At 57.4% G+C, this 23,517-nt stretch overlaps 1 protein-coding gene across 1 annotated transcript in view; it reads right to left on the bottom strand.

Annotated features, from left to right (window-relative positions):
* Positions 1–1,246: 1,246 nt before the first annotated feature.
* MYO15A (myosin XVA) overlaps positions 1,247–23,517 on the bottom strand; it is a 70,254-nt gene continuing 47,983 nt past the window's right edge. Inside the window, exons 38-65 of the mRNA XM_075559142.1 lie at positions 23,303–23,483; positions 23,088–23,211; positions 22,661–22,766; positions 22,440–22,512; positions 21,060–21,181; positions 20,858–20,917; positions 20,422–20,497; positions 20,032–20,147; positions 19,824–19,942; positions 18,816–18,957; positions 17,727–17,838; positions 17,569–17,643; positions 17,054–17,232; positions 15,413–15,528; positions 15,078–15,150; positions 14,757–14,829; positions 14,434–14,507; positions 14,156–14,238; positions 13,051–13,181; positions 11,958–12,052; positions 11,772–11,849; positions 11,384–11,480; positions 9,447–9,607; positions 7,911–8,044; positions 5,917–6,050; positions 4,579–4,712; positions 3,583–3,723; positions 1,247–1,670 (exon numbers count right to left, since the gene is read on the bottom strand). Coding sequence (XP_075415257.1) covers positions 1,569–1,670; positions 3,583–3,723; positions 4,579–4,712; positions 5,917–6,050; positions 7,911–8,044; positions 9,447–9,607; positions 11,384–11,480; positions 11,772–11,849; positions 11,958–12,052; positions 13,051–13,181; positions 14,156–14,238; positions 14,434–14,507; positions 14,757–14,829; positions 15,078–15,150; positions 15,413–15,528; positions 17,054–17,232; positions 17,569–17,643; positions 17,727–17,838; positions 18,816–18,957; positions 19,824–19,942; positions 20,032–20,147; positions 20,422–20,497; positions 20,858–20,917; positions 21,060–21,181; positions 22,440–22,512; positions 22,661–22,766; positions 23,088–23,211; positions 23,303–23,483 — 3,111 coding nt within the window. The 3' untranslated portion in view covers positions 1,247–1,568. The remainder of the gene's footprint in view (positions 1,671–3,582; positions 3,724–4,578; positions 4,713–5,916; positions 6,051–7,910; positions 8,045–9,446; positions 9,608–11,383; positions 11,481–11,771; positions 11,850–11,957; positions 12,053–13,050; positions 13,182–14,155; positions 14,239–14,433; positions 14,508–14,756; positions 14,830–15,077; positions 15,151–15,412; positions 15,529–17,053; positions 17,233–17,568; positions 17,644–17,726; positions 17,839–18,815; positions 18,958–19,823; positions 19,943–20,031; positions 20,148–20,421; positions 20,498–20,857; positions 20,918–21,059; positions 21,182–22,439; positions 22,513–22,660; positions 22,767–23,087; positions 23,212–23,302; positions 23,484–23,517) is intronic.

Genomic DNA, 23,517 nt, shown 5'->3' with positions numbered 1-23,517 from the left:
GTTTGCCAACCCATGGAGCTGAAGTTAAGTGCCATCAGCAGAAATTTACTGATGGAGGGAATGCCTCAGGGCACACAATGAGCAAAATCTAAGAAAAAAACAACGCTTTTTTCATACTTGCCTCCAAAGGCTGGAGGCATGCCGGCAAGCATTCCTGACGAGAGAAAGTTCTAATGAAAGAACTGTATCCCAAGTGTTCCTGATCTTGAGTTATAAACAGAACCAGTTACTTTCCTAGTAACCCAATTGCATTGTCTGTGAGTTCTGTGCGACCTAGCAGAGAAGTAGCGAGTGCCACAAGAGGGACAGCTGGTGTCAGAATCGGTCAAAATGTTGGAGGGTGAAAGCTGATCTACATTAGCCTCATAAGAATCCACACTGGGCTGATGAGATCCTCCTCTGTCCCCTGTGAGTAAAGGTCATAATCTACTTGTGCCATGCCATTTACACACAAGGCCACACAGTTCATCAAGAAATGGTAAATTTGAATGCAGACTTCTTTGGTTCAGTAGCCTGGGCCTTCAACCACTGGACCAAGGTTACCTTAAGAGTGTGGTTCCTGAGTAGGATAAGGTAGGTGTCCCTGACGGGGAGACCAGTGGGGTATGTGGGATGATGGGATCTACATGGCTCCAGCCCAGTGTCTCACTTGGGGTAGCAATGAGGTCCTTCTGGTTACTTCTGAGTGCCCAAGTACCACCATACCCATCTGGGATGCCAGACCTTCACAAGTGAAAATGACAACCAGTCAGTCGTTCCTCCTCTACTGTTTACCCTCATCACAGGCCAGCCACCCTGAGAGCTGGTTACCCATGCTCTGAGTCTCACATACTCGCCTAAGATCTTGCCTTTTTGAGCAGTGGTCCAAATCTCTGTTTGGAATGTCCATCCCTCTCTCCTCTAAACGTAGCCAACTCCTACTCATCCTTTAAAACCCAGCTCCAATATCCCATTCTCTAGGATGCCATTTCCTAGACTGCCTCCCTTCATGACCCCACTCTTGAACCTCCTGTGGCCAGTCCATCAGTGATGGGGGCCATACAGGGATAGAAAGTTGGGGTCCTCAGGGAGAGGTAAGGGCTCTGCTGGTAATTCTGTTCATGGGCAGGAAATCAGGAGCATAACTGAGGCCCCAACTCCTGCCTCTCTCTTCTGTCTTGCTTCCTAGCCACTTGGTAATGTCATGAAGGAAATGACTGATGGATACCTTTTATTTACACAGAAATGACCAAAGGTCACATATCCAGATAGAAAGGAAGCCCAAGGGGATGACCTGAGGACATGGGGAGCTGGGATGTGGAGTCCAGACAGATTCGTCCATCATAGTCTTAAGTCCAGCTCACTGAGGCCCTGGGTGGCAGGCAGTCTTCGCAGAGCCTGCTGTGGATATGTTTGGTAGCAGGAGGCCCCATTCCGTGGTCCTGTCTTCTGCTCAGTTTCATCTCAGCTCTGGACTGGTCCTTCAGGGCTCTTGAGTGGCTCCTCCTGCCTCCTCTTGGCCTCCCCCAAAGCCCTGGTCCCTTACAGACACAGTCTTCTAGCAGAGGACAGCTGGAGCCTAGGACCGGTCAGAGCAGGGTGATTTCACTCGGGGGCAGTGTGAGTCGCTTCTCACGAGCACTGAGCAGGTTCTCCACATGGGCGGCCACCACGCGACACAGCTCCAGACCCTACAGGAGATACAGTGAGAATCCCCACCTGTGCCACTACGCATCCACAGACTAGGAGCAGCAGCACGTGGTGGGGGAGGGGGGTAGGGAGGAGTGCATCCACTAGAGGTGTGGCAGGTGTAGAAAGGGCAGCGCGGCTCAGGGATGGTTCAAAATCTCCTGATACAGATTGTTAGAGGCAGCCAGGATGGAAACTCAGGTTTGTCAGCTGCAATGGCCACTGCACTTGGACACTGCCTCCTCCTGGGAGCCATACCTGATGACCTCCTGATGATCTCTCTCCAGAGATCCCTTCACGTTCATCTCCCCCAGGAGACGCAGGGCTCTGGGAGGGGGTAAAGTCAAAGGTCCCACTGCTGCAGCTGGTGCAAAGCCTGCTGCCTGGAGATGTTCCAGGATTCTGAGTTAAATGAGTGCGTGCGTGAATGCCTCACATGGAGGGCGGGGGGCGGGGTGGGGGGCAGCAGAAAGAAGGCAGGAAGCCACCAGGAACAAGAGGAACCAGAAAGGCCTCCATCCACCCATCCACCAGGTGTCTGCCCCACCCCACCACCCCAGCTGTGTGCCATGGATACAGGGGAGTGGGAGGCCATACCCTGCCCTTTGGGACTGACACTCTGGGGAGGGCACTGTGTAAGTAGACAGAGACTGACTGGAGAGGGGGACCAAGGGGGGATCGTGGTGCTGAAAACTGAATTAAGGAAGAGAGGGAGCCTGGGGGATATGATGAGGGGAGATGCTGGGGTGAGGGAAAGAGGGGCCAGGGTGAGGCTGGGGAGGGGAGGGCAAGCTTGACCTCAGGCAATTCCAAGAAGCCAGGAGCTGGAACAGAGAGACGAGAGGGAGGCAAGAGGTAACAAGAGGGGGGCAACGGTTGAGAAGGACTTGTGGATTTGGAGTGTGAGTGGCTGGAAACTTGGGGATCAGGAGGTAAGATGGAGAAGCTTGCTCTCTGGGGGGGTGGTTCAGGGTTCAAGCAAGAGTTAGATATATCTGAAGCCCTAGAACCAAGGTGCCCTGGGGGAGACCAGGCAGAGCCCAGACTCTGCAACGTTTAGAGACCATCCAGGCAAAGATTCAGGGAACAGAGTCCCAGACGGGGGTGAGAGGATGACATGGGGCATGGGAGGTTGGAGGGGGGAGTCAGAAGAGTGAGCACAGGGTCTGGGAGGTCCTCAGAGGAAGCAGGACTTCAGCCTCGAGGAGTGGGACACCCCCCAACCCCCATCGCAGGCTGCCAGAGCAGCAAGGGGATTTCGTTATGGCCCTATCCCAGGCTCAGGGATGGAGAAATTAAAGCCTCTCCCTCTTGGAACCCAATCCCTTCCAGGTTCAATTCTGTGGGCCTCAACCCCATCTCTAAAATGGGGTAAAATGGGTTCTACCGCCACCTTCCCTGGTCTGGGGGGCCTGGACAGGATCCCAGAGGGGGATGCATGCCATGTAAGGCATAGCCCCAGAGGATGAGGATAGACAGCGCCAGTGGACTTCAGTTTTCCTATCTGTCACATGAGCGACCCCACCATTCCCAGCCCCTAGTCTCAGTACCTACAAGCTAACTTCCATGCCCTAGCCCAGGTCCATCTCCTCAAGACAGCTATATGCCTTCCTCTCATCAGCTCTCTGTAGCCCAGGGGAAAGTCCTAGGTCCTTTGAGGTCTGCCTTGCCCTGGCCGGGGCATCCCCAGGGCTCCGCACTCCTCACTACCCAGCAAGCGACTGGGACATTCTCTACGGTTCTGTGAACAAGGTGCTTTCCCGGAAGAGTCCCAGAAGAACAGATGGGATGTGGGGTGCTGGATTTGGTTTTCCTGCACTGGGCTGTCTTTGAGGTCATGGCCAGGGCTGACCGGGTGAGTTGAATGAGTCACAGGGGAGGGGCTGGGCAGTAAAGCCTCAAGGACAGGTGCACCTGCTCCAGCTGCAGCTGCATGGGCCGCTGAGCCGCCACGTCCCCCAGGGCGATCTCCACGTAGGGGTAGCTGGAGTTGGCTGTGGGCCGCTGGGTCCGGGTGGACTGGATGTCCTTCAGGGGGAACTTCACCATCAGCTCCTGGGAGTGGTGAGGGAGGGCGAGATGGGCTGTGACCTGACGACTTTTCCTCTGTGGCCCAGTGCCTTGAACCATTCTTCCCGCCTTCCTACAAAGCAGTTCGGTAGAAGGCAGGGACCCTGGTCCAAGGAACCATTCCCTGGTTACTTGTTCTGTGACCCTGAACATGCCCCTCTACTCTTCCTGGCCTCTGGTCCCTCACCTGTGACATGGACAGTGCAAACAATGGCCATGCCTTAGCGCTCTACCCCCACGCCCTGCCCTGAATGCAGGGGGTCCAGGGGCGTGCGGGGTGCTGTCGTTGCCGATCTTCAGGACACACCAAAGCTTGCCTCTTGTGAGCAGTTGTCACTCAGCTCTCCTTCAGGTCTCAGGCCACAAACTGGACTCCCCACGGGAAGGATCCCTCCACTGGAGGAACCAGGGAAGCGGTGGGTCCCGGCCCACTGTGAGATGATTGTGTCCGAGTCCGGAACAGCAGAGAGCTGGGATTCCACACTGTCTCCCAGAGGGCCACAGCCAGATGGCACTCCTGTTGCCCAAGCAACAGTGGCAACTTGCTTACTCGCTTGTACTCCCATCCTCTGTTGGCGCCATGCCTGCCCTGCCAGTTCATCCCAGGGTCGCCTCTACAGAAACCACTTGCCCCTGCCACCCTTGTTTCTGGGTCTGCTGCTGGGGATACACCTAAGACACAGTCCCGCTGAGGGCACCTGCCTGCCAGTCATCCACACTGGCCGGAGGACAGTGAGGCTCGGAGAGGGCAAGAGGCTGGCCCAATGTCACGCAGGTGGAAATCGGTGATTTGGGTCCCTCGGGGTGCTGCTAGGAGGTACAGAGCTGAGGGCCACTCACGTGGGTCTCGGTGCTGAGGAAGTTGAGGCCATTGTGGTTGACAGCAAGTATGCAGGGGGCTGGCACAGTCATGTTACTGCAGCTCTGGACGAAGAAGAAGGAGGAGCCAAACATGGGCAAGGCGCTGAGGAGGCCTGGGGTAGGGAGAAGGAGGCTGGTTACCAGGCTGGCAGGGCTCACTGGGCACAGCCACGGCCACCTCTGCCTTTGGCTGTGTCTGGCCCAGGAACCCTCAGTGTGGTTCCTCCCACTTCTCCGGCCTCCCATTTGGCCTGTTCTTCCATCCCTGCTCCTCTCTGTAGCTTCCAGCTCTCTACACCCAGGTCTATCCAGAAGCAGGGCCTCATCTGGCACTTAAAATGCCTTCGTGCAAAGGAAAAGGCACTGTGGATGGGGAAGGGGGCGGGATACCCTCCCTGGAGCAGTCCCAGCCCTCGAGGCACTGAACCCAAGCTACCTTGCTGCTCAGCCAGGGGTACCCTTGTGCAATGCTCTGCCTATACACTGGTTTGGTGGCCCTCCCCACCGCCCCCCAGCGCTACCAAGAGCTCCATGTCTCTGAGGGCTGCATGCACTACAGCCCAGATGGTGTGCCGAGCTCTAATCCAGCCTCTCCAGAGAACTACAAGCCCTCATCTGCCCCAACACCTGCTTCTTCCCCGCATCCTCTGTGTGGTGATCCTGTGCTACCCTGGAAGAAGCTCCAGCTGGTTAGTGGGGTCTTCTTCTATCTCCTCCCTCCCTGACCCTTGAGCTCACCAAGAGGTGGCTATCGACCCATCTATGTTTTATGCTTCTGGACCACATCCCAAGTCCAGCTTCCATCATCTCTGCCCTGGAAGCCCGCAGCAGCCTCTACCCTGGTGCTTGGGCCTAGCCCTCCAAGTGTAAACCCAACCGCCCATTGCTACTGGCTCCCCGGTGCCTCTGAGTAAAGACCCAGGCTTGCATCAAGTTCTCTGTTAGGTTCAGTCATATTCCTCTAGCTCAGTGGTTCTCAACCTTCCTAATGCCACGGCCCTTTAATACAGTTCCTCCTGTTGTGGTGCCTCCCCCCCCAACCATACAATTCTTTTCTTTTCTTTTTCATACAATTATTTTCATTGCTACTTCATCACTGACATTTTGTTACTGTTATCAGGCGACTCCTGTGAAAGGGTCATTTGACCCCCAAAGGGGTCGAGACCCACAGGTTGAGAACCGCTGCTCTCGCTAGCTCCAGCCCAGCCCTCCAGACTACATGTTGACTCAACTCTCCCATGGCAGGCCTGTCACATCACCATCTTCTAGGACCTCAACAAGCCCTGGGACCCTCTGCTCCCGGCCCCGGATCCTTACCCAGAAATTGGGCACGGGCCTGGTGCGGGCTGAGTGCCTGCGTCTGCTGCCAGTGCTGGTTGATCAGGCTGAGCCAGGCGGAGCCGGCTTTTGTGTGGTAGAGCTGGGCCGGGATGTACTCCTGGATTTCCCGCCTGGGCGAGGAGGGAAAACCTTCTCTGAGCAACCCACCAACCTCCCTGGAAGAATCAATGTGGGGTGCAGACAGACTGAAGACCAGCGTAGTTAGGCTCTCACACACAGCGGGTGCTCCAGGCTGCTGGCAGTACGACTCATGTCCCTGAGTCGCAGATGAAGAAACTGAGGGCAGTAAAGACTGCCCAGCCCAAAGCCATGCATGCAGCTGCTGAGTGAGGCAAGCCCAGCCCTGACCCTGAGGCGGCCTTGCCTTTTGGTGGCTTCTGCTCTCCAGGGGAAGCTCGAGTTGAGGATGAGTGTGAGCACAAGCTGGGGAAACCAGCCTGGGGGCTGGTGGGAGCAGCAGCCAGAGGCACTCATGGGGGTTGGGGACGGTGGGGGCCCAGCCACAGCCTCCTCTCTGATACACGCCCGGCTGGCTGGCCTCTTGGGCAGCTTCTTTCTCTCTTGGGGCATTGGGAGGCTAGCCACAGCAGCGCAGTTTGTCCTGGTGGCCGCCCTGGACCACAGAAACTCAGAGAGCCCAGCCCGGCCCCACACCAAACGAGACCCCTCCCCAGGCAGCAGCTTTCCTCTGGTCCATAGGCAGGTAAAGTCTGGCCTTCCCAGGTTTGGGTGCTGTTTCGCTCCTCAAGGAGTGAGCTGGGTAAACTTGGGAGAGCCAGGTAACCTCTCTGAGCCTCATGCCCCCAGTCCGAAAAAGAGAAAAACCGCGTGTGGTTGGGAAACTGAGCTGAGTTCAGGCATGCGGGATGCCCTGAAACAAGCAAGAGCCTCATGAGTCATTTGATGCAGGGTTTTGGTCTCATCTTTTCCCTGAACATGAAAACGCAGAAAAGATCTACACACGGAGCCCGTCCTGGGTTACCGGCCCTGGGACATACATTTAATCCACCCGTCAGTCCATTTGTCATCATTTCACCAGTGGTCCTCAAAGTGTGGGCTGGGGCTGACCACTCAGAGCCCTTTCCCCAACAAGGCGAAGAAATGCGATTTGCCTTTCCCTTTCTCTCGAGTAGCGAGTGGAGTTTTCTGACAGTCCCAGGACAGGTGGTCCCCCAAGGGGCTGCACCGAGAAGAGCTGTGTGAATCAAGCTGCCTTCCAATAAGCCAGCAAGCACACACAAAGCAGCATGCAAACAGTGCACTTCTCAGGTGGCTTTTAAAAGAGCAGCTATTTTTTCATAAGATGTTATGCATGTTCAATGTAATGGGTGTATTATTTTTTAATGAATAAAAAATTACTTTTTCAATGCTATTTCCTGTTTTACTTTTAAACAGGATAACGATTGATAGGCTTCATCCACACACGCAAAGAAATCTTTGCAGTCATATTTCTAAGAGATAAACGCGTTTGCTCTCCAGACCAAAAGTGTGTGAATGCCTGCTGCTTTGGCATCATTGGTAGTTAGCACATCTTCAAGAACATCAGGCTGCATATGAGGCTGCCTGAGGTCACTTCACTAACGTCTATGGTGGGGCATCTCTGGGATGGGCTCCAGGGTGGCACTGTTGATGCAATGCTACCCTGAACTCTACTCGGGCGAAATCTTGCTGCGTAGGCACCAGGTATCGTGCATGTTCTGAAAGCTTTTTTTTTCACCATTAAATTTGCTCTGTGCTGTCAATACAGGCCATAAGCAATCGGTCATGATGAGGGAGGTGGGAGGGGCATGTCCCAGATCATATCTGAGTTTGGGGACTTTAACCCTAAGGCCAGGACAGCCCCTGCCCCCCTAGCCTCATTGTTACCAGAAGGGAGGACGAGAGACCTGGGGACCGGCAGGTTGGAGAATGTTAGGGGCGGAGGCAGGGCTTCCTGTCCATCCAGCTGACAGGGAGTGGGGAGTGCTTACACACTGGGCAGGCAGAAACGGTCCTTGGTCCGGTGCTGCAGGGAGGCCAGCTTGGACACTTGCTGCAGCTGTTGCTCGCTGGGCTGGCCGGGCACCACGCTGTTGAACAGGCCCTTCAGGTAGTCAGGCAGGACCTGTGGGAGACACTGATGAGAGGTTGTCAGGCAGACACCCCGAGTTATTCCACTGTTGGGGACCTAGTTATGCCACCCCATGCACTTCTGGCGAGATGCTTGTCACTTCTCAGGGCTTTGGGGAATGATGGCAGAGGGAGTGGAGAGAGCAGCAAGAGCCAGAGCCCCCCAATGCCCTGGGTAGGACCGGGGCGGTCAAGGCAGAGCAGCATCAGTGCAGGGTGGAGAAGTGCCCATAGGTCAGGGGCTCTTGAACTTGAGCATGCCCCAAAGTCACCCAGAGGGTTCCTTAGGACTGACTGCTGCCGAATGCCATGACTTCCTGGGTGTCGGGGGGTGGGGCACATGGGCGTGAATGTTCCAGGGTGGGAGCTTCCTTTTGGGGTGATGAGACTCTTTTGGAACTAGGTAGAGGGGGGGCGATGGTTGCAGAACATTTTGAACGTAGCAAATACCACTGAATTATACGCTTTAAAAAAGAGAGTTAATTTTATGTTATGTGAATTTCAACTCAAGAACAAAACAAAACAGCCAAATTGCTGGGATAGATCCCCAAACCCAACCCCGTCCACCGTTGTCAGGTCATTGGTAACTCGTAAGGACCCTCTAGGACAGAGTAGAACTGCTCCCCAGGCTTCCGTTTCCAAGGCTGGAATCTTAATGGAAGCAAACAGACACATCTTCCTGTGGAGTGGCGAGTCGGTTCAAACCACAGACCTTTTGGCTAATGGCTGAGCACTTTAACCACTGGACCACCAGAGACGAAGTCAGCAAATTTGGTCTTGAAAAATGTACACCTTCACCAGTTCCCAGGGGATGCGGCTTGGAACAACAATGTCCACGAAGCATCAGGCAGCACCAAGCGGCACGACCTCAGTCTCCACCACTACCACCACATGACCATAAAACCCAAGTGACTGTATAGTACTTGGAATTGTAGCAAGTGGTGCCACTAACGTGCAAAACCACTTGCTCTGTGTCCACGTGCTTCCCACACACAGTGGCATAGGAGGGAGACTCTGACTGAGGGGACTTCCAAGTCGCACAGGGAAACAGCACCAAGACCAAGTAACAATACTAGTGAAACACTGCTCAGGAGGAAGGAGGCCCTCAGAGAGAGCTGCGTGGAAGAGGTGCAGTCGGACGTGGTGGGTCCAGCTTACGTGAGCAGAAATGCAGAAAGGAGCAGCCAGCAGGTGGCAGCATGTGCAGAAGCCCAGGCCCTAGGTTGCCAGTATGAAGGGAGACAGTGCTGGCTGCCCTGAGAAGATGGTGCCGGGGAGCAGGGGGAATCGGGTTAAGAATGTCACTGAGGACTAGACCATGAAGGTTTCAATCACCGGGGCCAGGGAGGGGGGCACCGCACCGGTTCTAGAGAACAGAGCGGCTGGCACATACTGACCTGGTTGTAGTGCATTGTTACATACAGCTCATTCTCAAACTTGAGTGGCTGATCCCAAAGCACGCGCCGGAACCAGAGCATGTAGCCCCCGTCCACCTGCTCCATCACTGAGGCCACATCCAGGATGTAGGCGCTGCGGCTGAGGGGGCACACGTGCTGGCCTGCAGAGTGGAGGGAGGGAGGCAGGGCTGGGCAGGCAGGCCGGGCACACCCAGCCCTGTGCTGAGCATGCGTGCAGACTCCAACCAGCCACACAGCAAACCATTGCCCAGGCATGCCACCATCCCTTGCTCCGTTTCTGATGAAAGAAACGGGGGTTTAAGAGAGTACAGGCCTGGGATATTTTATTGAAATGCCAATGACCCGGATGGGAATAGCTTCAATTCAAAGGCACAAAGTAACAGGCCTTTTCTCTCGAGGGAGCAGTCTGAATAATGCCTTTGAGGACGGCCTGCCCCTACCTAGGAGAGCAGCGCTGGGTTTGGCTCAGAGAGAGCTTAGCCCTTCCCAGAGGAGACTGGGGTTGAGGGAATGCACAAAAGACCTGTGAATGCCTTTCTGCAGAATCTTTCAGGCGAGACCCCTTGCAGGACCCCTGGGACCGTGGGGGGAATGGAGGAAGAGGAGGGCTGGGGCCTGGCAATGAGGAAGCTTGTTAAGGAGGCTTAAGGCTTTCTTTCCTGCACTGGTAGTTCGGCCAAGCACTCCACACTTCCAGGAAAACTTCACTAAAGCGAGGGGCTGGGGTATGATGATGAGAGTCAGACTGGCAACCACAGGGTCTGGGCTCAAATGCCCCCTGATGTGACCTTGGAAAAGTCACCGGACTTCTGTCAGGCTGAATATTGGCCCTCAGAGGTGTCCACATCCTGCTCTAGCCCCTGGGACCTGAGCAGATGTGATGTCACACGACGAAAGAGATTTTGTGGATGTGACTAATTTGAAAATAAAAACCTCACTGCCACCCATCTGATTCGGACTCCACGTGACCCTATAGGACAGAGCAGATCTGCCCCTTTGGGGTTTCCTCGGCTGTAAAACTCTACAGGAACCTCGCCCTTCTCTGCAGAGCGGCCGGTGGGTTTGAACCGCTGTCTTTGGGAACTGCTGTCCTCCCACATGGCCTCCATCCCAAAGAGCACGGAGCAGGCCTGAGGAACAGGAGGGGCACCAGAACTAGTCCCTGCCAGTCTGTTAGGGAAACAGACTGTCACATCCAGCAAAGCGGAGGGCACACCAGGGCTGGCAGTGCTCAGGGGGCAGGGGAGAGATTTGAGGTTGAAGTCCCCGTCGGGCAGCAGGGTCTCTGACGGCTTTTCTCATTGAGTCGGAGGTCCTATCAGAGTAAGGGAGGTTCTAGCTCAAGATAAGAGATGTCCTATAGCAAAAGAGACATCAAAAGGGATGAAAGGGAGACTGCTCTGTAGAAGGAGGTGGAGTTGGAGCCGTACAGGTGTCTACCAGACACCAGAAGAGGCCAAGACGGTTCCCCCCACTATGCCCTGGTCACCCTTCGGGTCTGGGTTCGAAGAGCCACCCATCTAAGATCAAAGGGGCCGTATTCCTCCTGGAGCAGAGGGTTGGGCGGGGAGGAGGGATGGAAAGACGCAGCCCAGGAGGACCTGCAGTGGAGGAGCTAAAACAAAGTGGGTTTGAACTGCTGACTGTAAAAACTGACCTGCAACAAGTGACAATAAAAAGTCAAAACAGAAGGTTCTCCCTGAGACGTCAGATAAAGCAATACCTGCCAACAAACACCCTGAGTTCGGACTGCTGGCTTCCTGAACTGGGACGTCATGCTTTTCTGTCCCTTAAGGCTACCTGGTTGTGACAGCAGCCCTGGGCTACTAACGCAGGCAACAGGGGCTTCCTGGAGGTAGTCCTTGACCAGGCTGGTGGGAATGAGCGTAGTGTGCCAAGTCCTCCTGGCCACCCACCTCGGTTGGTGACAATGAAGATGACGTACTCGTCGAAGGCCTCGGGGCGGGTCAGAGCCATCTCAGCGCAGATCTCCTCTACCACATCCAGGGCCACCTGGGGTGGGGTGGGTGGGAGGGAGTGGCCAGATCACAGGGTGGGCCTGACCACTGTCTTCCCGGGAGGCTGAGCATGGAGTGCCTCACCTCTGAGAGCTGGGCACCAGCCTCAAGCAGACAAGCTTTGGGGGTCCTTTTGGGTCTGCCTTTGTCCTTGACCTGGAGGTGTGACCTCTCCAGGCTGTGCTGCTCTTTGGAGCAATCGTTCCCGCCCCAGGAGGCTGCCGCCCCCTCCCCAGGAGTCCTCCCAGCACCTGCCTGCCCAGGCCCCTGGCACGCCCTCACGTACGGTGCACGTTCTGATTTTGAGGTGGCGCTCCAGGCCTCCGGGAAGAAGAAAGAGTTGTCTCTTAGAACTCCTGCCAGCCTAAGGGTTGGAGAAGCATGAGGGGCCCGAGTGGATCGTGTACATAGGGGCAGTCGAGCAGGGTACATCTCACGCTCACTGCCCCCCCACAACCTCACCCCAACTCACCAACATGGCCCGGAGCTCCATGCTGCTGGGGGGCTCCAAGCGGCCGCCGAACCGCACGGTCTTCTGCAGGTTCTGCTCACAGGCCTTGGCAATCCCTGAGAGACCCAGATCAAGTCTCTTGGTCACCAGCCTAAGCCGGCCATATTCTCCCCGGTTTTAGAATTCGGGAATAGGTTTGTGTGAAAGGCAGAGAGATTTGCCTGCGGTCTGGAGTGGGAGTTGGATTCAGAGAGGCACCTGGCTCCACTTCCCAGTAAATCCTTCGGTGATCTAAGACCCCTGGGTACACAGGACCCCAAGCCGCTGTACGGAGGCCTTGCCCCAGAAGCTGCATAGCTGCAGTGGCCCCATGGCTCTGGTGACAATGGGACTCTGGCGCTTCAGATCGGGAGTTCCCTGGCCCAGCAGCCCTATCCCCCAGACGTGCCAGGAGGCAAAGGTGAGCATGCCTTCCCCTAATCACTATGCTGGCCCAGAGGGTCCTCCAGGGAGGGGGTGAGTCAAGAGTTCTCATTCTGCTGCCTTCAAGGAGCTGGGATCCCCTCTCTGGGGAGCTGCCTGTTCCTCCTGAGCCTGGGGAGGCTTGTTAACCAAATCAAAGACGAGTATTTCATGTGATCACAGGGGTCCCGGCTGGCTTCTCTAGGGGACCCAACCGTTGCTGTGGAAACAACAGCTGGGGTGGAGGCTTGGGGAGTAGCTCCTTCCTCCACATTTCATACTGGGGCAGGGTTGAGACTCTACCACTGGCTTGGGTCCCACCTGCCCAGACCCACATGAAAGCCTTGCAGATTGATGCTCCCAAGGCCAGAGATTAGGCTCACCCGGCACCTCAGGCTCATGCCTACCTTACTCCCCTCCCCTCCCTCCTACCATACTCCCTTGACCTCTAGGCTCTCTGCTCCTGACACGCGACCCCTGTGCCCGCCACCTATGACACATTGCCCCTCCCTGCTTTCTGCCATTTCTCACGGGCATGAATGTGGCCAAGGTCCCAGTCCAGGGCTGGGCCCTCTAGGCTTTCCTTCTTCCTGCAACGCCCCACACCCCCCTGGGGAGAACCCACCACCCTGAGGGTCCCCTTGCTGCCTACCTTGGAAGGGCAGGCCTGGGGTCTGGCTCGTGTTGTGCAGGAAGTGGAGGAGGTGTGGCTGGAAGACCTCAGAGCAGCTGTGGTAGGCAGCCAGGATGGACAGCAGCCTCCAGCCTCGCTGACAGCTGTCCCTGTGGGAGCACCCCAGAGCCACATCACCCTGGAGTGCCCTGCGAGGGGCTCTTGGGATCGGTCTGTGGGTTTCTAGCTCTCCGGCTCTCCAGTCTTCCTAGGACATTCCTCCCTGCCCAAAGCTGTACAAAAGGCACATTCTATTTGGGAACCAGGGGAGAAGGGGTAAGCCCTTGGACGTGCCTACAACATAGCACACAGCCTTCCTAGGCAGGGGGGCTCTGCAGGGGAAGCTTCTAGGACAAGGCCCTTGGAGGGGGACACCTGCTGGGCTTGTAAAGACATCCCAGTTGGAAGACCTTGTAATGGAGACCTGGAGAGTGTGCTCAGCAGCACTAAAGTTCCAGAGGGGAGGAGAAGAAGGGAAGAGGCAGAGGACCCCCCAGGGCAGTGGGGGTGGTTGACGAGGAGGAGGAGGGCAGCCCCCTGGGACCAAGAACCAGCCGAGGAAGCAAACCTCCCTGCGGTGGAGCCAGTTCCTACAGAGGGTTTCTGAATCTATGGGTCTTTACAGGGGCAGACAGTCTCATCTTTTTCCTGTGCAATGGCTGCTGGGTTGGAACCACTGACCTTGTGGTTAGCAGTCCATCAGTCACCCAACAGTTACCAGGGATCAAGAGCAGAGGGCACCTGCCATATGCAGTGTACTCACACCACCCTGGGTGTGAGGAGTCATGGGTGGGAACCTGTGGGGTCTGGATGGTGATTGATTAGCTTAGGTAGAGAGACATGTGCTGCAAAGTCCAGCCAATCAGCTCTGCAGCCTCCAACCACTGTGATTGGTTCAGAGATAAACATGTGACCAAGCAAACCAATGACAATCCATCTGGGGTGCTGCCTGCAGATATCAGACCAGACATTCTTGCTGAACTTTTTCTCCCGAGCTGGTGGACACAGGGCTGGGACTGGGGCTGGGGCTGGGGCCCGGGTGAGGTGGGGGGAGCAGGGAGGATTAAAGGTCCAGCTCACTCACTGCTTGGTGCTGGCGTTGTCCGTGATCTGCTTCACAATTTGGCAGTAGCACTCGTCCCGCATGACCTCGTGGTCCCCACACAGCTGAAGGAGGGGTGAGGGGGCAGGACACATGCCAGGGGCCATACTACATACCAGGCACACGAGGATATGGTGTGCACCTGGAGTCAGGATGGGCAACCCCTCCCTCACCAGTGGGGACCACAGAAAAGCTTCCCACCTCAATGGCTGGGAACTCTGAGTGACCAATGAGGAAGCCAAGTCCCTGATCAGACTGACCTTCAGGAGGGTGCGCAGCACGTCCAACTCACTCTGGCCCTTCAGTGGGGCATCTCCCATGAACCTCATCACAGCTGAAGGAAGACCTAGCCCACTCAGGCCCACAGACCCCCACTGAACATCCCACTCCAGGGGGCCTCAGCGTTGGACCCCTCCCAGGCCAGGGACACTTCAGGCAGGAACAGGGGACTTCAACAGTCTGAAAGGGGGTCCCATTGCCTGAATTCCAGTGGGGAGGCTCTGAGGACCAGAGAGAAGTGGTGATGACCAACAAGCTGAGGCCCACCCTGCCCGGGGCCCTGGCCACAGTCCCATCCTCACACCTAAGAACATGTCCGTGGCCATCGTGTCGAGGCTGCTGTCACTAAATTCGATGAGGGATTCCTGGAGCGGGGTCTGCGAGGGCAGGAAGGGGCTGTGTCATGATGGGAGAGGGACACGTCAGACTTGGACGACATTACAAGAGGGGGAGGAGGCCCAGCCCTGGGGACAGACGTTGCCCCAGGGAAGACACTGGGTCTCTTGCAAGTTTGGAGGGCGGGGTCTGAGGGCCGGGAGTCTTGTGGAAGACCAGGCTGTTTGCTCTTGGGGCCTCCCATGTGACCATTTTACAGATGGGAAAACTGAGGCCCAGGGCTGGACACCTTAGTGAAGCAAAGCATATCCTCCAAGGTTCTGGACTCCCGACCCTCCTTGCATTTCGGCTTGAGGCTATTCCTGCAACAGAGAAGGGGTGAGGGGGCTGGGTGGCCAGGCCTGTTCAAGATTTTTGGCACCACCCCCCCCTTCCCACACAAGACATGAGGACCCCATCTTAAATCCATTTCTATCCTCTAAGGCTCTGGCCGAATTGCAGCCTCAGCCGCCCACCAGAAGCAGGGTCTGAGATCTGGAGTCTGTAGCGTGGGCAGCTGCCAGAGCCCCAGAGACTCCCCCTAGGGCAGGCAGAGGGTGCAGGGCGGGTGGGGTCTACACTCACTGCGGTCTCCTCTGCGGGTCTCGGAAGTACTTCTGGGCAAACTCGAGCATAGTATGCTGTGGGGGAGCCAGGGCGTCCTCCTGGCGCTTAGGGGAGCCCACTCTGGGTGGAGGGCCCTGCAGGAGGGGAGTAGCTGCTACTCTGGCACCCGGGCTGCCCAGCTTGCAAAGCCCCCACCATCAAGGCTCGCCCCAAACTGCTCCTACACTGGCTACTCCCACCCTCTCTAGCAGGCCCTCTTCCCACCACACCCAGGCTGTCCCCACAAACCATCCCTGACCCTGGCTAGCCCTGCCCTCACCAAGTCTGCTCTGCCCTCTGCCCATCTTGGCCACACCCCACCTGGTCCTTCTCTGTCCCATTTGCTCACTACCATCAAGTGGATTCCGACTCACAGCGACCCTATAGGGCAGGGTAGAACTGCCCCTGTGGGTTTCTGAGACATCTCTTTCTGTCTTACCTCCCAATCGTTTTGATACAAAATTCACGTCATACACTCCCAATGCTGTCACTTTCAAAAGGAGTTGGCCTGTACATCATCAATCAGTTCTAGGGCATCCTCCCCACTCCCGCATTTATTATATATTCCCCCAACTATGCTCACCCCACCCCCCAATCCTCGATACACCTTTGCATCCACTCCTCCATTTCATAAACTAGGAAACATAATAGAAACAATGAAAACAAGGCAGAGGAAAATAAAAAGAAAGAAGAGACTGCCAGTAATATTAAGATACTCCAAGGAAAAAATTTCTGTTGTGGAACAAGGGAGAAATATTTAAACCTAGAGCAAATTCAGTGTTATGAGGGGTGCCACCATAATCGAGTTTACAATAATCTGATGGCAAAACTTTTCCCACCCCCCAACTGTGGCCACAGGGATCCGATTGGGTACTCTGCAATGGTCTCTGGGCTCCCACCGTCCTCCAGAGTCTGCTACAAATTCAGTGTTCCCAACTCAAGCTCTGATACTTTCCCTACATCATATTTGGGTTTTGCTTTTGTCCTCTTTGGATCACACAGGCTACTAGCACTTCTTCCATGTGGACTCAGTGGACACCTCACTTCCATAGGTGCTTGTTTGAATACAAGCCTTGAGAGCCTCAGACACAACGGATGAGGCTGTTGCTATGGGAGCAGAAAGCCTTGTTGTTCTCCTGAGGGGTACCTGGTGGTTTTGAACTGCTGACCTTGAGGTGAGCAGCCCATATCATAGTCACTGCACCACCTGGCCCTTCTCTTCCTCATTCCTCACTGCCATCCAGTTGATGCCCCTCTCAGGCTACCAGCTGCCCCTGTGAGTTTCCAGCTGTAAGCAGGAGTGGAAAGCCCGTCTCTCTTCCGCGGAGCAGCTGGTGGTTTTGAACACTGACCTTTGCAGATAGGAGCCCGATGCATAACCACTCCACCTGGGCTCCCTTCCACAGACCTGGGCCTGGTCACCCCATTGACTCTACCTGCTGGCCGGCCTAGCCTCCTCCAGGCTTTCCATCAACCAAGTAACAACCACCTGGATCTCAGCCAGCCCACGGGCCGACCGACCTTGGCCCTGCCCTGCCCACTCTCTGATCTCACCCTGCGGGCCTGAAGGTCAGGGGGACCCCACCCTACCACAGGCCAGGTCCTCCTAGCTGGCCTCACCTCTCTCCAGCGGCCCACCTCCTGAGCAGCCACGGAGGAGGCCACGGCAGCAGCCACAGCGGCGGCCCGTCCCCTGCCTGGCTCAGCGGGCAGCTGCAAGAAGTCTGGGGCGGCTGCGGGCTGCACCAGCTCTGAGGGGAAGCGGCCCACATGCCCATGGCTGGTCCCGAACCTCCAGCCTAGGGGCAGACGAGGGGTCTGAGGCAACCAGGAAGCAAGCGGTGCCCAGGGAATGCAGTGGACCATTTGCAGTGGGACCATTTGTATATGGATCCCTCCCTAAAGCTCCAGGCTCAGGGAGGGGCCAGGATTGGATTGAAGCCAAAAGTGGTGGTGGGAGGTGGAGACAGATGGGCAGGTGGCAGAGCCAAAGGGGGCTTCTTTGGGGCACCAAGAAACTCCCCTTTTTGTACTACAGTGTGAGTGCATAAAACCAAACCAGCACCAGCCCTGTTTGGGGGAAGGGTTCATATCTGGGGGTGGGAGACTGGACAGGGGTATCCCCATCTCCCCACCAAAGTCGGGGCCTCCACGCCGCAGCTCCTCCAGGTACACGACCTTCCTGCGGACCACGCAGCCAGCGCTGTAGCCTGTGGGCCAAGCTAGGTCAGCACGTTCCGGTGCACCTTGCCCAGCCCCGCTCCTGCACCCACCCAACCCACATGGTGCTGACCCACTCGGGGTGGCTCCAGGGGCTGCAAATGGATGATGTCACCCTTGTGGAAGGCCAGCAGGGCCGGGTCCTCAGGTAGGAAGTTTCTCACGGCCACCACATAGTCCGAATCCTGGGTCAGCAGAGCCAGGGTGAGGCGCTGGAGGCCCACCCCCTGCCCCTGGCCGCGACAGGAAAGTAAGCATTGCCAGGTAATAAAGTCCCAAATGTATTTGACTTCTCACTCACTGTCATCAAATCGAATCCGACTCATAGTGACCCTATCCGGCAGAGCGGAACTGCCCCTGTGGGTTTCTGAGATTGTACATTGTTACGGGAGCAGAGAGCCTCATCCTTCTCCCATGGGCAGCTAGTGGTTTTGAACTGGGGACCTTGAGGTCATCAGCCCAAATGCATAACCCACTACGCCACCGAGGCTTCTTTATTTGGCCTACTGCCCCATTGTAAGGGGTGAAAAATGTGTGGTTTTTTTCCCCCACTCAATGACCCACTAGCAATGAAAAACTCACTACAGTGGCAATCAGGGAAAAGTGCAGGCATCTGCTTTTGCAGCGCCCCTGGGCCATTCCAGCACCCCTAAGGCGGTACTGCCCACTTTGGGAAAACTAAGCCAGGGGACAGCAGGGACAGAAAGACAGAAACACGGAAAGCAGTGTGGCATGGGCTGAGAGGGGTGAGCTGGATGAAGGCAGATGGCAATAGGCCCAGCACTGCGGTGGCTTCCCTGGGCCAGGCACCAGGGGACCCACTCTAGGTCTGGGGGCTGCAGCCTGGCAGAGGGAGGATGGGATATGGCCAGAGCTGCAGTGTCCAGGCAAGGTGGTCAGGGCAGCGGGGAGGAAGCCATGATGGCCCAGGCCAGCCCGAGGACGCCATGAGGCAAGGGTTGCTGAAGGAGCAGGCAGAAGGCCGAAGGGGCGTCTAGGCCAGTGGCCCAGCCAGTGCAGAGGGCAGCCAGAGGTCATGGGTGTGTCCTCAGAGTCCCTTACACACAATCATCGAGTGTCCTCAGGGAGGTGTGGCTGCCATGTGTGTTGGGGGGGAGGGGTTTCCTGATCTTGGGGGTGGAGCCCGCGGGAGGGTCTTGACCTTCTTTAGCTCCAGGATGAAGTCGTCTACCAGGGTCTTGACCTGGTGAGCACGGGCTGAGAAGAGGATGACCTTTTCGCTGGCCAGGTTGAACTCCAGCATGTTTCGGGAAGGGATGGTCACAAACAGGATATCGGCAAAGCTGGGGATTGGGAGGTCAGCATGAGGGGGCTGCTGCTCCTGTCCTTCCAGCCCAGCCCCAACGCCAACCTCCCGGATGCTCTCAGCCTCATCGTGCCAGCCCCCAGGAGACTCCGAGTAACTGCCCCAGCCTGCCTGTGACTCCAGCCCCATTCCCTGCCGTGGTCTGAACCCCACATGTGAGTCCTTGCCCCGGGACTCAAGCTCTCAGTTGCTATTGTGCAGGCCTGGCTCCTGTACCTACGGCCCCCCATCGCTGCACCCCTCGCAGGGTAGTGGGGACACACTGGGCTGCTAAGTAACCACCAGTGGCTCCAGGGGAGGAAGACTGGGCTTTCTACTCCTGCAAAGAGGTACAGTCTAGGAAACACAGGGGCCATTCACCCTGTCCCCTAGGGTCACTGGGAGTCGGCACAGATTCGATGGTGGGGAGCTTGGCTGGTTTGGGGAAGGAGCTTCCTGGAGAGCAGGCCATGCTCTGTCCTCATGTGATAGAGGACACAGGGGCAGCTGCAGGGAGGGGCTGCGGGCCTAAGCGCGGCCCCAGGGCCAGCACCCCTTTCTGTTTTTGGATGACTTGAAGCACGCAGTCCATAGGGCAGTCACCCCACAGCCCCATGCACTCTGGCCGCACAGAATGGCGGGTAGCCTGAGAGGTGGGAAGGAGTGGTTGGTGCCTAGTCCGCCTACTTCCTGGCCGTGTGACCTAAGGAAAGGAAAATCTATCTCCCTGAGCCTCAGTTTCCCCATCTCTAAAACGGACATAACTGAAAGACCCCGCACATCAGAGGTACTTGTAAACGGTTACTACAGGAGGCAGTCTGTGCCCCAGCTCCAGCCTGGCCACTCCTGCTGCCTGCCGGTCACCTGTATGAGCGGAGGACCCGAAGCTGCCCACCAGCATCTCGGCTGCCCTTGACCATCCGCAGCAGCTTGATGCCCACATGCGACACAGCGAGGCCCTGCACGCCAGTGCCCACGCTGCCCTGCACAGGGTGAGAGGTGTGTGAGGGTCTTTTTGCCTCGCAGCGGTGGCGGAAACCCTGAGTGGGATGGGTGCAGGTAGGGCTCGCACCGTGGCGGGGAAGAGGCGGGAGAAGTAGACCTCCCAGCTGTCCCGGGCTGTGCTCACCACGGCCCGCTTCACCCTCTCCGTCACCAGGGGCCGCTGTGTGTCCAGCTGGTTCTGGGCTAAGGGAGGCCAGGCAGAGAGATGAAGCCCATCCTTCCCCCCCAGTAGCTTTCACCCCTGTCATCAGGGAAGCTGACACCCAGCAAGAAGGTATCAGCCCAACGAGTCCTCATGGGAACACTGGGAATCGGAAACCCAGAGCCTGGATGGGGGTGGGGTTGAGGGGTAGGGCCCAGCCATGCTGAGCAGGGAGCAGGTGCTTGGGAGGCAGGTGGGCAGGGCCAGGGCAGGCAGTGGCCTAGGCTGCTCTCTCCCTCCCCTCCCCTGCAGTACCAAACAGGGCCTTCATCCTGAGCCGCTCGTCCTGGGAGATGCGCAGGCAGGCCTCAGAGAGTGTGTCATGCAGGACCTGTTGTGTAGGGGAGCCATGGTGGGACCATGGCTCCCCTCTGGCAGTGGGGAGTCCTCTGTGTGGACTGGAGGGCCTCACTCTGGGAGCAGCTTGGGGAAGCCCACTTGGGCTGAGCTCCCTTCCCCATCCCTCCCTCTGGCCCTGGGCAGCGAGGACAAGCTACAGATCTGGTTAAAGCAGATTGTGGGCTCTCTGACCCTGCCCACCGAGGGGGGATTCCAGAGAACAACCCCCACCTGGCCCAGCATCCCAATCCCAGATATGGGGAGCAAAGTTTGCAAAGGACCTCCCCGTCCCCCGAGGGGTGTGCCCTCTGCGTTGGAGGAGACGGAAGCCCAGAGGGAGAGAGGGCCTCACCTGCCGGAACAGGAGGTCGAGCTGCACAGGGTGGTTGTAGCTGTCCTTGGGGTAAAACACCTGTGGAGCAGGGCTTCAGTGGGGCCCTTCAGGCCACCCTTCCCCCTCACCATAGGCCCCACCCTCTGGTGCCCCGAGCTCTGCCCACTGGTACCAGACTGTGTGCCCTGTCCCCATCTCCTGGCTGCCCTGGGCTGGGTACCTCTTTCCTCAGGAAGACCCGCCAGGGCGCGTCCCGGTAGCCGTAGAAGTTGGGGTTGGTGAGGCGGTGCAGTCTCGTCTGCACAGGCTCCTCCAGGGCCTCCAGTGACCGGGCGGGCAGCGCTAGGGGCAGGCCCGCAGGCAGGCACAGGCTCAGAAGCACTACCCCATGAGGGCGTACACTGCCACCACCCTGGCCCTCACTGAACACACATGTGCAGTATGCACAGTGCACAGGCCGCGGCCAGGGGCCCGAATACCCTGGTGAACAGGGTCGACAGGAGCCTGGCCTCGTGCAGAAACAAAACAGTGCTAAGAGCTGGGGTGGAAATAAAATGGGGATGAAGGAGTCTGGGGGCCATTTCTGAGGCCGAGACCTACGCCCATGAGAAGGGCAGGCAGGCAGATGTGCCTGAGAGTGTTCTGGGCAGGGGACCAGTATGAGCAAAGGCCCCGAGGCGGGTTTGGGGGACTAGAGCGAGAGGAGATGAAGTTGGAGAGGCAGACAGAGCAGGCAGGGCTCGTGGGTCCTGGCGAGAGAGACGAGTTTACCCCAGCAACAGAGGGCATTTGGCAAGTCTGTATCTTTAAGACTACTCTTGCTGCTGTGGCGTTGTGGTTACATACTGGGCCAGCAGTTCAAAACCACCGGCCACTCTGTGGGAGAGACAAGCCTCCCTGCTCCTCGAAGGAGCTGCGTCTCAGAAACCCAGAGGGCAGTTCTACTTCATCTTCCAGGGTCGCTGTGAGTTGGGACCAACTCTCCAGCCCAGGGTGGGTGGTTTCATTGCTGCCGTGGAGGAGTCCTGGTGGTCCTGGGGGCTAGGCAGTGGGCAGCTAACTGCAAGGTTGATGGTTCAAACCCACCATCCACCCTGAGGGAGAAAGCTGAGGCTGCATGCTCCCGTGAAGACTTACAGGCAAATAGGAAGCCCTCTCTATATTGGGCTGTGAGTAACTGGAAGCCACTCAATGGCCCTGAGTTCCGTTGGCGTTTGGGTGGCTGCTTGTGACTTGGAGGGCATGAAAGTGCTCCAGTTCTGATGCCAGGGGAGATGGGTTTCTGTCTCTCCTCTGATACCTCTGAGCAGTGTGACCCAGTCACTGAGCAAGTCATTTGACCTCTGTGCCTCCACTGCCCATGTGGACAGAAACAGTGCTGTGCTGCATGGCCGCAGCGAGGCCTGAGCAGGTCTCTGCATGGACGCCACTGGGCAGCAGTTCAGGGCTTTTGACCAGTGTCACCACACCGACGTCCACAAAGTACGTCCACACCTCAAAACATACAGACTGAAACTCGCCTGGGCTGATGAACACTTACACATGCGTGTGAATACCTGCCCTCTGCCCGTGCAACACCCACCCCCGTCAGCCCCCTCACCTGGGCTGGGCCCCACACATAGCCCCGGCACACAGGTCACTGGCTTCACCAAAGCCACGGCTTCTCTGGGCACCTGTCCCCGCCCCCCAGAGAGAATGCTCAAGGGACAGGAGAGGAGGGGGGCACCAGCATGACCCCAGACCTGTGAAGGGTGATGCTTCACAAGACCTGGTAATGCTGCTCCCCAGCCAGACCACCCACCCACCTGCCCGCTCACTCACCTGGGTGCTGGCTGGCACCGTCGGGGGAGTCATCTGCTCCTTCAGGAGCAGCAGGGCCTCCTCGTGGGGGTCTGGCCGCTTCACAAACACTTTCCCACCATCCTTCCTGGGGGTGTTGGTACACTATTATGGGGACTCTCACCCAAGTCTCCCCTTCCCCACCATAACCACCTACAATGGGGAACCTCCTCCTCTTCCTGCCACTTCATGGTTCTAGGTGATACCCGAGGACTGGACTGGGGTCAGCCAGCACACTACAGCTGATGGCCACAGAGCTCACCGAGACCACCTGCACGAACACACCTCTCCTACGGGAGTGGGGCCTGGCACAGCCTAGCCTACTAGACGGCGGACTGAGGATGGCCATGGGGGCAGTAGCCCAAGGCCCTGGTCCGGGAGCCTGAGATCTGGGGGCGGAGGTCCTGACCTGAGGGCCTTGGGCCCCCCTCCTCGGGGTGTCCGGTACTGCTGCACAATGTTCTTGATCTGCTGTGTAGGCTGGAGGATGTGCTCCGAGTTGAGTGTTGAATGCCGGACCAGCTCTTGGGAGGCTGCGGGTGCAGAGTAGGGAGCTGATCACTGAGGCTTGGTCACACCCAGTCCTATTATGGGGAGCCCCCTGCCCAGAGGAAGGAGACTCACTGGTTTCTGGGAAAGCCTGGGCCTGGGAAAGGATAGGCACCGCCACGGGCTTGGTGGGGGGGCTTGGGGCCTGGGCACGGGGGGTCGGGGTCCCAGGCCTCGGAGCAGCACGCAGGAGCACAGGTTTGGCAGGGGGCCCAATGCCCACAGCCTTCGGCCACGCCTCTGGAGTGAAAGGTTTCTGCAGAAATCGGGGTGGGAAGCGGACTATTGGG

The sequence above is a fragment of the Tenrec ecaudatus genome, chromosome 10 (genome assembly GCF_050624435.1).
Source record: "Tenrec ecaudatus isolate mTenEca1 chromosome 10, mTenEca1.hap1, whole genome shotgun sequence".
Lineage (NCBI taxonomy): Eukaryota > Metazoa > Chordata > Mammalia > Afrosoricida > Tenrecidae > Tenrec > Tenrec ecaudatus.
This window is presented reverse-complemented; position numbering and strand designations above follow the sequence as displayed.